This window comes from Ostrea edulis, chromosome 7 (assembly GCF_947568905.1).
Source record: "Ostrea edulis chromosome 7, xbOstEdul1.1, whole genome shotgun sequence".
In the NCBI taxonomy this organism is placed as follows: domain Eukaryota; kingdom Metazoa; phylum Mollusca; class Bivalvia; order Ostreida; family Ostreidae; genus Ostrea; species Ostrea edulis.
This window is the reverse complement of record NC_079170.1, coordinates 28299866-28315656: the sequence shown is the minus strand read 5'-3', so window position 1 is coordinate 28315656 and position 15791 is coordinate 28299866. Positions and strand designations below refer to the sequence as shown.

The window sequence follows — 15791 nt, the reverse complement described above, 5'->3', positions numbered from 1 at the left end:
ATGTAATAAAGTACCTAATGATATGGGCGGCGGAAAAAGTTTAAAAAAAAAAAAAAAAAAAAGACGTTAATGCAAAACGAACAATTAATTTTCAGAAACACTGAAATACAAAACAAACCAGCTTAAAATAAGATCAACAGACTCCGTGACAATGAATAAGGACGGCTCCGATATTCCACCAGGCCCAATCTCAGTAGAGATAAATATGCTACATGTATGTATAACCGAAATTCTGACTTGAAGTTTACAAAATTCATTTGTACCAGACGCTGTATCAAAGAGGAATTATCTTAGTATTGAATCAAGACAGGCTTCTTCAGTTAAGTGTTAGCTCTAATATCAGCAATCCCAAATCCCCTATATACTTTTCATATGGTTCTCGTTTGTTGAATATAATTCATACCAAACTGAGACGCACCTGTATTTTGAATTATGATCTTTATAAACGCAATATTGTTGATTCTCTCTTATGTTCCTGTGGCATGCTTGAAGACGCATATCACTTTTTTTTATTTGTATGAAATATTCAATTACTAGATACAAATTAATGGATAGATTGCAAAGGTTAAATGATTTGGTTATCATTGATACGTGTATACATCGTTTACTTTGGGGTGATAATGTCTTATCTACCGAATTAGATAATTTGTATGTTCTCTTATGTTCAGACGTATATTCAGGAAACTAAAATATTTAGCTGACGATCATATCAGATTGCACTGTTTATCTATAGAACACTTACCATTTATGTATTATCTGTATATTATTTTTAATGACAATTGTGTTACATATTATAAGGAAAAGAATTCGCAAGTTTTTATCATTATTTATTTGTATAAGGAATTAATGAGCGCATTTATTTTTTTTCTTTTATTTATATTTTCAATTGAAGAGAGCAAGTATTAATTGAATTGTTGCGCGCATTAATTGAATCACTGCGCGCATTAATTGAATCACTGCTCTCTTCTGTACATAGCGCGCATTAATTCTGATATCACCAATTCATTTGAAGAGAGCAACAATTCAATTATAGCACTCATCAATTCAGTACAGTAATTAATTCTATCAACAAATCAATGCGCGCAATAATTCAGAATTGGTTAAAGATATCATTGATTATTTCAAGAGATCTTTTATTGAATTGTTGCACGCATCAAATGAATTGATGAAATCTTCAAATGATTAAAAATATCTTCAATTATTTGAGTTTATGTTAATTACTTTGGCGTTCCATATTAATGCATGTACTTGCGAGGGATATAACGTGCATGGTATAGTATCTTTTTCTCCATACTTTTATATTTTGCCAGATAACAGCGCAGTTGATCTGAAAAATGACATAAAACTTGTACCTGTGTGTATAGAACTTTCCAGCTCCTAACACGTGCAGTGACGAGACCAAAGTCCACGTGATGCGTATCGAAAGAAATACAAAGTGCATGACTGTTGAATTATGTTAATTACACTGAACTATTATATATATTTGTCTATCGTGTTTATTACACACTTGGACTCTTATGTACTGATAATGAAAACATGTGTACGATCTGTTAATTGGTAGTTTGAAAAAACAATTTGCAATTACAGAAAGCACAATAGCCATGACCAAGAGAACATGGGTTACACCATTCACCTTTTCCCTATAAGACATGTGAACTTGAAAACCCTACAGTGACCCCATTTTGCACCTGTAGGGCACATTTGTTTGTTTGCTTGACGTCCCTTTGAGAAATGACACGTGATGTTAACTGTAGAAGAAGTACCACAAATTCAGACATATGCTTAGCGCAGTGTCAATGCCTGCCGCTACCTCGGTTTCAGGTATCATGCAAAAGACCCATAACTCTCACATCTAAATATCTTTAAAATGTTTGAGGAAGGAACAATCACTACCTATTTATATATAAGATTTATGTTTGACGCCACAAAGGTACGCACCAGCGTCGTCTCGGTATCGAAGCAAACGCTTGGATGACCACCGAACCACTGCAATCGCCCATGGTGTAGATAAATTTGAATTTACAGCACATGAGGATGCTTGCGTGTATTTTACCTTGACAAAATGTACTCGTGTGGGCAAAGTTGAATCTTTGTTGATGTTGACTAAGTTCCAAAAGAATGATATATATATATGTTGAGTTGAAGGTATTATATAGTTGCTGCTCTCTCTAAAAGAATTATTGTGCACATCAACTCAATCAATGATATCATTAATTCAGTTGTTGATATCATCAATTCATTTAAGGAGACCAACAATTCATTTATAACGCTCATCAATTCATTAGAATAATTAATGCTATCAACAACTTAATTAATGGCACAATAATTCAGAATTAAAGCTATCATTAATTATTTGAAGAACTCTTTAATTCAATTGCTGAAATGAAATCTTCAAATAATCAAAAATATCTTCAATTATTTGAGTTTATGCTAATTAATTTGGCGATCCGTATTAATGCATGTGCTTGCGAGGGATATAACGTGCATGGTATAGTATCTTTTTCTCCATACTTTTATATTTTGCCAGATAACAGCGCAGTTGATCTGAAAAATGACATAAAACTTGTACCTGTGTGTATAGAACTTTCCAGCTCCTAACACATGCAGTGATGAGACCAAAGTCCACGTGATGCGTATCGAAAAAAATACAAAGTGCATGACTGTTGAATTATGTTAATTACACTGAACTATTATGTATATTTGTCTATCGTGTTTATTACACACTTGGACTCTTAAGTACTGATAATGAAAACATGTGTACGATCTGTTAATTGGTAGTTTGAAAACAATTTGCAATTACAGAAAGCACAATAGCCATGACCAAGAGAACCATGGGTTACACCATTCATCTTTTCCCTGTAAGACATGTGAACTTGAAAACCCTACAGTGACCCCATTTTGCACGTGTAGGGCACATTTGTTTGTTTGCTTGACGTCCCTTTGAGAAATGACACGTGATGTTAACTGTAGATGAAGTACCACAAATTCAGACATATGCTTAGCGCAGTGTCAATGCCTGCCGCTACCTCGGTTTCAGGTCTCATGCAAAAGACCCATCAATGTACATGATTGTCGATTAAATATGTTAAGTAAAGTGAACTATGTAAAACTTATACGGTACCAATTTTGATGCACCAGATGCGCATTTCGACAAATAATGTCTCTTCAGTGATGCTCAACCGAAATCTTTGAAATCCGAAATAACTATGAAGTTTTAGAGCTAAATATAGCCAAAAACAGCGTGCCAAAAAAGTGGAGCCAAATTCGTCCAAGGATAAGAGCTATGCATGAGGGAGATAGTCCTTAATTTTGAAATGAATTTCTAAATTTTGTAACAGCAATTAAATATGCATCCGTATTTTCAAGCTAGTAACGAAGTACTTAGCTACTGGGCTGTAGAGACCCTCGGTGAGTAACAGTTCACCAGCAGAGGCCTCGACCCAGGGGTCATAATGTAAAACTTAAACGGTACCAATTTTGATGCACCAGATGAGCATTTCGACAAATAATGTCTCTTCAGTGATGCTCAACCGAAATCTTTGAAATCCGAAATAACTATGAAGTTTTAGAGCTAAATATAGCGTGTGTTTGAAACACGTGGAATCCATGTCGCACTGATAAGGAAAACATGTGTATGATATTAATGGTTCTTTGTCAAAACAATTTTCAAGGCAATTACAGAGTATAATAACCACGACCAGGAGGCCCATGGGTTACACAATGCATCCATCTTTTTCCTCCCCGAGACATATAAACTTCAAAACCCTATTGCGGCTATATTTTGCACCTAGGGAACATTTGTTTGTTTGGGTTTTTTTGGGTTTTTTCTTTGTTTGTTTGTTTTTGTTTTTTGTTTTTGTTTTTTGTTTGTTTGCTTTACGCCCCTATGAGATTTTTTAACACCACACCAGCTGTAGGTGTCAGAAGTGCAGCAAATTGAGTCATATGTATTGCACACAGTGCCATCTAGGGCTGTGTTCAATATCATACCTGCTAGCCTAGCTATGTATATTAAATGCACTGTATGAAGGGTGAAGATAACGAACAGTGATCAATCTCATAACTCCTGTAAGCAATACAAAATAGAGAGTTGGGCAAACACGGACCCCTGGACACACCAGGGGTGGGATCAGGTGTCTAGAAGGAGTAAGCATCCCCTGAACTAAAATTGTTATCCCTACGTAGGCCTAGCCTAGCACACGGTTCAAGATTATAGCGATACCGAGTCCTACGTAACCGCTACGATCTTGAACGCAGCCCAGATGTAAGGTACCGGAATCTACCGAAGTTTGCCGAATGTCTCGACTCGTCAGAGGGACACAGACTACCAATCATTATGCTATAGATTCCTTTATAACATGAAAATTAATATTTAAAAAATCCACCGCCTCAACTTACCTAACATTTGGCACAGAGTTAGAACAATGAACAATTCAAGTCCCAAAATATTTGTGAACCTGAGGAAAATCCACAGAACACACGTCCTGTTATGACACCGCAAGTAACCCCTACCCTGCATATTTCCATTTGAGAAGCAGGAAAACAAAGGCCTATTTACGCCTTTCCTACTATGCACTTAAGAGCAAAATTTCCCATTATTATAATTTTTTAAAGACCCTTTCCTTTCCATCAATGCCCTAAAATAACACAATTCCACCCCATATACATCCCCAAGAATTTAAAGAAAAAACCTCTATTTATAAACTGGCACTACTCACGGAACACAGGCACTCGACGTTTTAAATATCTATAATTTAAAAAAAAATGTTTTTCTGTAAACATAATATTATGTTTACAGAAAGACAATTTTTTTTATCATAGATATTTAAAAAACGTCGAGTGCCTGTGTTGCGTGAGTATTCTATAACCAGAGATGAGTACACGGCGCCATCTTTGCATAGTAAACAATTAGACGGTCACGTCAAACGTCTATAACGATTGAGGGGCATTTCCACTGCAATGTGACACAAGTTGAAGCCATAGGAACATATATATACGCTTGACGTGTTCTAGGAATAGGTTCCCTCGGTCGTATCAATAAAATACAAAATCAAATGGTACAATGGCTTTCTTTGGGATATGAAGGCTACAGGTATTGCAAAAATAAAAGTTCTTCAAGCGTTGTGTTTTTTTTGTTTTTTTTTATCGCCTTTTATAATCATGCAAACAGTTTGACTGCTTGGTGTCGAGGAGCAAAAATAAAAATTTATTTAAAAGATTGCATTAATTTTGATGGTTTTGGGCCCATTAATTACTCGGGTCCTAGAAAGGCAGACACCATGAAATTCAAACTTATTGTTCCCCAATACCAATAGATGCTATAAAATTAAATGAATTAGAATTGGCAACTCAGCCTTTGAAGAGAAGACGCTCAAAATATTCAGAATCGGGAAATCTGACATCAGAAAAAAAATTATAAGTCAATAACTTGTACCTATTGAAAAATGCTCAGTAGAAAACACCCTAAATTTCCGCCAGATAGATAGCTCCTACTAGAAGGCTAAAAACAAAAACAAAAATTCTTTGTTTAATTTCCGTCAGGTAAATGCTTTAAACGCTACCCGAGGGGGGGGGGTGAAAATAAATATACACGAATTCTATAAACGTATCAAACAAACATCCAAATCCAAATGAAAAAAAAACAAACCCAAAACCTGATTACTTGGGCGTTTGTTGATGTTGATTAAGTCCCAAAAGAATGATATACAGTGTATATGTTGAATGGAAGATATTATATAGTTGCTGCTCTCTCTAAAAGAATTATTATGCACATCAATTGAATCAATGATATTGATTCAGTTGATATCATCAATTTATTTGAGAAGATCAAGATCAACAATTCAATTATAGCGCTCATCAACTCATTAGAATAATTAATGCTATCAACAACGTAATAAATGCGCGCAATAATTCAAAATTAAAGATAGCAATCATTATTTGAAGAAACCTTTAATTCAATTGGTGTGTGCATCAAATGATTTAATCATTAAAGATATTTTCAATCATTGAGTTGGTGTTCAATTTTTGAGTTGATGTTAATTTTGGCGCTCCATATTTATGCATGTAAGTGCATGGTATCGTATCTTTTTCTCTACTTTTATATTTTACCAGATAACGGCACAGTTGATGTGAAAAATGACATAAAAATCATGCCAGTGTGTGTATACAACTACCCAGCTCCCAACACGTGCAGTGATGAGATCAAAGTCCACGTGATGCGTATCGAAAGAAATACAATGTGCCTGATTGTAATCATGTTAATTACACTGAACTATATATCGAACATGTATTTAAAACACGTGGAATCTGTTTCGCACTGATAGTGAAAACATGTGTATGATATTAATGGTTCTTTGTCAAAACAATTTTCAATGCAATAACAGAGTACGATAACCACGACCAGGAGGCACAATGCATCCATCCTTTTCCTCCCAGACACATATAAACTTCAGTCTGATTAAAATCAGACCCCATACTCATTATCGTATCAACGATATGATAATGAGTATGGGGTCTGATTTTAATCAGACTGATATAAACTTCAAAACCCTATTGCGGCTCCACTTTGCACCTATAGGACACTTATTGTTTGTTTGCTTGACGTCCCTTTGATACTTTCCCTCTCTTAATAACGCCATACCAGTTATAGGTGGAGCGCAACGAATTCAGAGCTATATATTGCGCACAGAGCCTTAGCAGTGAGACTTCTCTGATATATCAATGCCTGCCGCCAACTTTCACTCTGAAATGTCAATGCCTGCCGCTAACTTTCACTCTGAAATGTCAATGCCTGCCGCTAACTTTCACTCTGAAATGTCAATGCCTGTCGCTAACTTTCACTCTGAAATGCCTATCGAATGTTTGATGGAGGAGCAGTCACTGCCACTTTATCTACGAGCGGAGATTGAATAAGCATCCTCTCGTTCTTGAGCTTATATGACCACTGAACCACTGCAATCGATTATGATGTAAATAAACTTTAATTTACAGTACATGAGAATGTTTGTATATAAAATACTTTGACAAAATGTACTCGTGCGGACCTTAAAATGAAATAACTTGTACAATCTAATCTTGATTAGATCTTTTTTAATCTATATCTTTTTAAAAAAAAAAAGATCTATACATGTTTATATACTGACTGTACAGGAACCACAGCAATGTGTCGACATTGTGGTGAAAATTGGTCATTGCATCTCACACCACATGACATTGATTTTTCAAGAAAGTTGTGTTGGCGAACAAACCACACGACGACAGGTCGTAGTTCAGTAGTCAATGTACCGTTGAGCTGCCAAATTGCCTTCAATGATGACAAAGCAGGTTTTGCGACCGCCACAGATCCTGCTCCACGGCAGAACACTTAAAAATCCGTACGAATCGAAGTAAGTCAGGTATACTCGACGACGTGCTAAGAATCAAGTGACCAGGCTACAATACAGTAATGAAAATGTTGACCTTCTATTGTATAAACATTATTCCGCATAGAAATGACCAACATATTTACAAGTCATGTTTTATTTTACCAGTGTAAAAAGTAAAAACATGCAACTCTCGATACTACGTTACGGTCTCTATAGACGCCAGCTTGAAACCGGCTTCGTCTATCGAAATTTCCCGGCTTAATCGGGTTACCCGGCGAGATGCGTGCGCAATTCCGGCTCACAATGAAGTGTATCGCCGGTTAACCCGGGTCGTTAGAATCAATTATGCTAACTACCACCACTAAACCTGTCACATTCCACTATGCAGTTATTGGTATAAAGTTCAGAAAGACATCGAAAAACACGTCGATGCCGATTTGAGCGGTAACCTCGTCAGAGACAAGTACACGGAAACAGTTAGACGGTGCCTCCTCAACCATTGGAGTTTGGCATTCTTAAGGCAACGCGACGCGGCTTGATGCCTTAGGATCGTACGTGCCTCAGCACAGTAGTATCTTGACATGTTCTAGGATCAGCTGGCCTTGGTGTCTGATTTTCAGTTTTAGTGCAGTTCTAAACTGTTTCCATCCATGCACAGGTGCTGGGCTATTCTCTCGTTGAGTTAACATTTCAGAATGGGTATTGATTTTTATTTGAGGTTAATTATTTCCAACTTTTCAGTTATAATCTAATATTATGAAGTTTAAAGGTGTCAAATGTTGTTTGGCCACACACTTGGACTTACGGATTTTACGTAATGACGTCATACTCGACGTTACGTGTTAAAAAAATTCCATACCGTAACATAATTGTTAAATTTGTTTTGTAATTGTTTATTGGGTGTTAAACATTTAAAATGGCCTAAAATGATGAGATGCACAGTCATCGTATAATTCTTTTATAAAAGATAATTAAATAGAAATAATCTTTTATCAAGAAATTTGGTGATGGTACGGAAAGTGGAATTTTCCCCTGTTTAAGAACTTGAAAACTTAGATTTGCGCTCAAATTTGAACAGAGATCAAGGCTGTTTATATCATACAGGAAATCCCATAAGATGGTTGTTCCTCTGAAAGATTATGATGATAATTGTACATTGCTTTTAAGAGGTTGCTAGTTAAAATATGCATTGTGACGGTAAGACATCAATGTTACGGTACAGAATAACAGACTGATTAACAAACTGAGATATTCTATCAGGGGATTTACTATGAAAGAAATTGTCAAATAATGCAACATCACACATTAATTCTCAACTGATCAAAATAACAGAATTTAACTCATCTTTTAGTTCATATCTCAGCTTCTATACATTAATCAAATAAGTCCGATCACCAAGCACACTCAATCGCATTCATATCCATTGTATACTCCAACAGTTGCACGAATTCTTGCTAGGGTGCATGTGCAATTTCTACATTTCATTTTAATACATGTTTCTAAAGGCCCATGATCTCTACTGAATCATGGTCTACACCCAAAATTGTACCTGGGTAAGGTTTTCTATCAGACTCTACAACGCACCACTTCCCTCATTTTCCCAAGTCAAGGGTTTCTGATATGATCCACTCCACATAAACATATGTGGAGCGGAGCGGATCAGAAACCATTGGCTTGCGAAGATGCACTTCCCTATAAGTTCTGCATCTCCATCTGTGACCTTCATTATCTTGCTATCTTGAGAATCTGATGCTTACTCCTCCTAGGCACCTAATATCACCTCTGGTATATCCTGTCCAGAGTCCATGTTTGCCCAACTCTTTATCTTGTATTCCTTACAGGAGTTATGAGATTGATCACTGTTCGTTATATTCACCTTTCCATTACAACGTATGCCAATTTCTGTAGACTGCTCTGATTCATTGCGTTCTTAAATAATTTCATGAAAAATGTGTTCAGAAGGATTGAAACAAGCACATTTGGCTGGACAAAACAGAACAGATACATGTAGCTTGTATGTTATACATTTTTTTCATTAGCTGCCGTTTTTACCATTGCTATGCAGATTGGCTGTTTTCTACGGTAATGTTGACTTAGCTTTATATATATAAATAACAAGTAGTCAGAACCCTTACCCTGTGAGATCATACATTCTTAGACTTACATAAAATTCAGATTTAAGCTTTTGAAACCATAGGCCTAATACATGTATTTCTTTTTCTGTTTCAGCAAATTCATGCGATTTTATGTTTTTTTAAAAACCTATATATTTGCCATTTTGAAAATAATTTCCAATCATAATATCAATTTTATTAACTTAATTGAAAGAATTTCCATACCGTCACAACATAGATCGTACCGCTATTGTTACTGATGTGATGGTATGGAGTGTTGTGGTATGGATATTTTCTTACATTATCCCATATATATTTTTCAAATCATGTCCTAATTTAGCGATTCTTGTTACTTTGGAAATTAATTGAATGAATGTGTCTATATCGTTGGTTGCTAGGGACTATTTAATCAAATTTAAACAAAAATCAATGAACGGTACAGATAACGTTAATTAACTACAACTGAAGAAAATGTACTTATTTGCTGCCTTCTTGCATTCACTGGCAACCATCATTCAGAAAGTATTACATGTGTTTTAATATGATATCATAAAATGTTGCAGTGGCGGGAAATATTTCAATGAAGTTCATGGGTGTATCATAAGTGCAGAAAATAGAAGCGTTACGGTATGGAACATGTTTTGATAGACAAAATATTTTCTTTCAAAAATAATTCCATGAGTGGTTTTCCCCACAATATATTCCATGCATTCAATTAATTTTCTTTAGAAAATAAGTAAAAAGTTTAAATTGCATTATTTTCCAAACTTTTCTAAGAAATATATTCAAAATTCCAACACTAACTTAATATAGGACATTACCGTCACGTCATTGTAATGAGGTAATTGGGCAATTAACATTGATTAATTTTGAGTGTGTTGTTAGACCAAACGGATTTATATTTTTTTCTAGTAAGCTTTTAAAGTGTAGACACAGAATCAATTCAAACTTTCAAGACACATCGTAATAATTTGAAAAAAAAATAACATGGGACAATATTTTGCCAGTTTGTGAATGAAATGAGAGAATCGCCCCACTAGTACCGGTCAGTCACAAATGTTACACTAGTACCGGTCAGTCACAAGTGTTACACTAGTACCGGTCAGTCACAAGTGCTACACTAGTACCGGTCAGTCACAAGTGCTACACTAGTACCGGTCAGCCACAAGTGCTACACTAGTACCGGTTAGTCACAAGTGTTACACTAGTACCGGTCAGTTTAAGGTATGGTAGATAGAACATCAAATTGAAAAAAATATACAGAAAAAACAAAAACGATTCAATAATATGTCTTTCTTTGGTTTGTTAAGGAGAAATGCTACACAAGATAAATTTAATATGGATGAAAAGTGGAGGATATTTACCACAATATTTTGAAATTGAAAACTTTCAAATTTACTTCATTTAGTCAAAATGCAATCAATCTGGGAAAAAATGAAACCCGTGCTTGACTTGAACTCGCGATCTACAGTCAGCAATCGACATGCTAACCTACTGAGCTACTCAGCTAGTTAATGATATTTGAAATGAGTGCAGAGATATATATTTTCATTCATGTTTTAAAAGGAAGTCCGCCATTATGACGATGTAGAATACATGTACATCCTTAAACGAAATATGTAGGTCGCAAACAAAGCACGAAAAAAATTGTTACCGGGTTATGTAATTTTTATTGCTTATCACAATCATGCAAATTCAGTTTGACTGCTTGATGTTTAAAGAATAAGAAGAGTTATTTGTGAAGACTGCATTAATTTTGATTTGGGCCCAACACTAATGCCCTAGGGAGGCAGGGTCCATGAAATTCAAAATTTTTGTTCCTTATTTTCAGTAGATGCTATAAAATAAATTTGATTAGAATTGATTCAGCCGTTCAAGAAAAGAAGCTGAAAATATTCAAACGTTTATGACCGGTACCAAGATGGGCAAAATCGGAGAGGAATAGGTCACCTGAGTGACTCAAGGGACCTAAAAATATTAAATGTCTACAGACAAATGAAGGACAAACGTCAATCGGAAAAACTAAGATATTAGTCAACAACATGCACCTATTGAAAAATACTCGTGCAAGAAAACACTCTAAATGTCCACCAAATAGCTAGCCGCCATTAGAAGGCCAAAACTAGAAAGATAAATTCTACGTTTAATTTCCATCAGGTAAATGTTTTGAAAGCTACCCGAGGGAGTGTGAAAATAAATGTACAGAAATTTTAAAAAGTCAGGGAAAACGTATCAAACATATACCCAAATACAAATGAAGAAAAAATTATAATAACTTGCATGTAGGTGTTTGTTGATGTTGATCAAGTCTCAAAAGATTTTATCCTGTACCAATGGATCACAAACGTAATATTGAAAAAGGTGAATATAACGAACAGTAACCAACTTAATAAATCCTATAAAGAATACAAAATTGAGAGTAGGACAAACACCACAAATAGGTGTCTGGGAGATTAAGCATCCCCTGTCGACCAGTCACACCCACCGTAAGCATCTTATCTTGATCAGGTAAATGGAGTAATCCGTAGTCAAAGTCAGTTTGTAAAGAGCGGCCTTGGTATGACACAAGCCAATCAGTATTCTACCTAATGACATAATGTATTTGCAAATAAGTTCATTATAACGAGCATGGAATTTGCGAAATGCGAATATTTACTGTTTTACGAAGAGAGTGTGATTTTACACAAATTCTCGATGTGTTGTGGCACAATATGTCCCGAGTTTTTCCTTCACAGCAGTTCATAGATTCGGAAGGAATAAGAATGAAAGTTTGGGAGAACATTTATTGAACCCTGTAATGTATATGTTTGCATCGTCGGACACCCACAGTCGGTCGCGACCGACCGTGGGTTTCCGACGATGCTGTTTGTAAAGGTTTATAAGATTTGGAATCCAGGATAGGTGAGGTAACTTAAATCCACTCGTACCACTGACTGGGATATCAGTTGTGTTTAATATTGAAGATTTTGGTCTTTTGAAAGTGTACTTCAAGTACAACTTGAGTTACCAAGTGTGGAATTAAAACCAAGTTCTTCTAAAATAGTTGTAAAAATAAGCCTTACAGTTGTCACAATCTTTGTCATCTGATATCAGTATATATTTCACTAACTTGTAGATCGGCCAGGGGTCCCTGAATTTTGAATCTGAAGTTATTATCTTTAAAGTCGTCATTTTCAGTTGTGTGATAAAAAGTCGTCATTTTCAACTGTGTGATAAAAAGTCGTCATTTTCAACTACTCACCACCGGTTACATGTCCTGCTGGACTGTAGTAAAACAAGAACATGCAGGAGGCACAGTAAAGTCTGTACCGTGAAAAACTAAACATTTGCTTCAATTGTTTCCCATTTAACAAATTTAAATATCTACATATGCTGTAAAACGTATATAATGGAATATTAATGGATATTACGATGTCATCAAAGCACTATGAATATTCAAGGTGAAAATATAATTTAATGTTGAACTTTAATACTCACTAAAAATTAACGTAACATCAACGATGTCAAAATGAAACAAATCTCTGTGATCTTTCTCCCTTTACCATCCATGTTGTGGAGGGATCTCCCACTTAAGAAATCCTCTAGATATCAATATGATCTCAGAGACAAATGAAAACAAGAGTACAAATGTACCACAAACGGTACATTTGCCTGTTGGACAGTGAAATTCAACCTGGAAGCATAGAATGCACCCTGAATAGATACCACACACATTCTGAATGGAAAAGCCTTACAGTAGATCATGGTGCACCAATCCATCGTCGGAAACCCACGGTTGATTACGCTTCATTTCTTTCTGGCACCAATCCATCTGACCTGATTATGTATTTCTCGAGGAGGTTGTGACAATATTTCTGACACTATGATGAGAAAAAGTGCAGGAAACTATTTGACCTACATTTAGCCCTAAAGTAGGTCATGGTCCACCAATGAAGTTGAAATGTGAACTGATGATGTATTTCTTTGAGATGAAGCTTATGACCAAATTTCAGGGTAATACCTGTATCTGTTACGAAAAAAAATCCGGAAAACTGTTTGACCTACTTAAAGTCCTAAAGTCAAAGTGCACCAATCCAGTTGAAATGCATTAACCCAATCTTACGCTTCTCGAGGGAGAAATTGTGACCAAATTTCAAAGCAATACATGCATCTGTTATGGAAAAGTCTGAAAAAACACGACCTTCGACGGACAGACAGACGCACCATAACATAATACGTCTCATCTAACGAAGGGCTCAAATTTTTTTTATTGTGGCTGTTTCAATGGGGGTCTATACTGTGCATTTCCACATATATTAGCTTGATGAAGTCATGGAGGAAGTTGGGAATACACATAGAAAACCCACATGTCCGAGTGGGCGTATTTAATGCACAGTTCATAAAACAGACAAAAACAGTACATCGGAAAAAAAAAGTTTATTACTATAAAAAGTTTGCACACTAAACTCGCAAACAAAATAATTACTACACAAAATAAATTCGCATAAATCAAACTATGATTTCTGTGAAATATGAAATGGCACTTCTAAACACTAAATTGTTCTAAATATTGTATGTAAAAAAAATTCAAATACAATTTCTTTGCACATGTATCTTAATGAAATAAGGGAATTTATTTTAGCTTTTTAAGTGCTACGATACATATGGACATGTACTACTCTATATATCGTTACTCGACACTTGTAATCAAAACCAACTACCACTGATGCACTTAGCACATTGAAACATTCTTTAGAATATCTAAGGACAATTACTACAGATATAATATTCCCAAATTTCACAAAGTAGCTCAATACATTCACACACAGTGATGGCATCAGAATCAACAGCGCCTTTGAAAAGTATATAAAAAAAAAATCAACTACAAAATTCAAAAAGATATAAAAGAAGTCTAGCTTAGACTCTTCATAAAGGTTGAAAGAACTCATGATTCATAATTTGTCTGATATCTTAACACACAAATATACTTTTACAAATATCCAATTGTACACACAACCATACTGAGAAAATTCTCTACTTTATTGAATTCATGTTCTACAAAAAAAACAACAAAAAATCTCCAGTAGGCTAGCATAAATCCAATTCAAATACAAATAAAAACACAAGCAATGTGCATGTATTTCTTGTAATTTAAACATCATTTTCGTTGCCCCGCTCAACAAGGTTGAATTATTTCTACTGGATGAAAACAGTTTTACCAAGTCTGGTATGGAGCACATTTTCCACCAAAGATGCGGAAGGTGCCATCATTTTTGTTCGTCAGCTCCGCCCAGAAGAATGCTTTGATGCCACGATATCCATTTATATAAATTTTTCTCTGCAGATTGTCATACCCTGGGGGACAGAATATGCGGTAATAAAGAAGAATGTAGGATTCAGAAGAGCTTCTTTAAAATAGTATGAATTTTTTTTTTTTAAATCATCAAATAACCACACATGGAAGCGCATAACACTTCTATGACAGTCTACAGTTTCCTTCATAGTTTTACTATTTCTTGGATTGTTTAGGTGTGAGTTTCTCTAACCCTTGGAATTTACATATCGTTTTTACAGGATGTTTTGCTCTGGCATGATGAAATGTAAATATGAACTTTACAGAATTTCGAAACTTTAAGATGACCTCAAGTGCTTTTTTTCTTTTTCTACTTGTCTATGAGTAACATAATGTGCATCGTTGCCAAAATACAATACATATGTAAGTGGAGTATATTCAACTGGAGAGAGACCGTTATACCTGGTTCATCGGGATGAACATAACCTTCCACAGATCTGTCTGCATTATACGCCATCATCTCAGTCTTACCTACAAAAGTGGACACTTAAAAATCAAGAATAAACCATCTTCTTGTCATCGCACAGAGTTGTATACCTATCAAGTTTCCCAATGATCTATTTATGTATATATTTTCGTGGCATTTTGTTTTATATGAGAGTAGATGAAACAAAATATGTTGGTATTAAATGGTGGCAAATTAATTCTATGTGACTTTAAACCTCTCAGAATAAAGCTTGGTCAAATATGAAATCTTCACCTCCTATTTCAAGGAAAACTGCATAAATGTATAAATGTACAAATTCTATTCAATACCATAGAATTGCTTGGTAACATTCAAGGAAAACTGCATAAATGTATAAATGTACAAATTCTATTCAATACCATAGAATTGCTTGGTAACAGATGTTCTCCATATCAGAAAACATTAGATGGACAAAGCCACATACAGACACATGCAAAAAGTAATGGTCAATTTATTTTCCCCATATATTTTATGCAAAAATATTTTTTATTCTTCAAACATTTGTAGTGTTGTAC

The 15791-nt window shown here is 35.1% G+C and overlaps 2 protein-coding genes across 8 annotated transcripts in view; one reads left to right on the top strand and one right to left on the bottom strand.

Annotated features, from left to right (window-relative positions):
• Nucleotides 1–6257, top strand: part of LOC125654287 (early endosome antigen 1-like) — a 57077-nt gene extending 50820 nt beyond the window's left edge. For 2 of the 6 annotated variants that reach the window (XM_056143891.1, XM_056143887.1), the window contains one exon: nt 1311–1518. The gene's annotated coding sequence lies outside the window, so the exon portion shown is untranslated. The other 4 variants (XR_008796818.1, XM_056143889.1, XM_056143886.1 and 1 more) reach the window with 4 other exon arrangements.
• Nucleotides 6258–13878: 7621 nt separating this feature from the next.
• The window catches only part of LOC125656071 (uncharacterized), a 33121-nt gene continuing 31208 nt past the window's right edge, over nt 13879–15791 (bottom strand). For both annotated transcript variants that reach the window (XM_048886651.2, XM_048886652.2), the window contains exons 9-10: nt 15213–15281; nt 13879–14812 (exon numbers count right to left, since the gene is read on the bottom strand). In XM_048886651.2, coding sequence (XP_048742608.2) covers nt 14673–14812; nt 15213–15281 — 209 coding nt within the window. In that variant the 3' untranslated portion in view covers nt 13879–14672. The remainder of the gene's footprint in view (nt 14813–15212; nt 15282–15791) is intronic.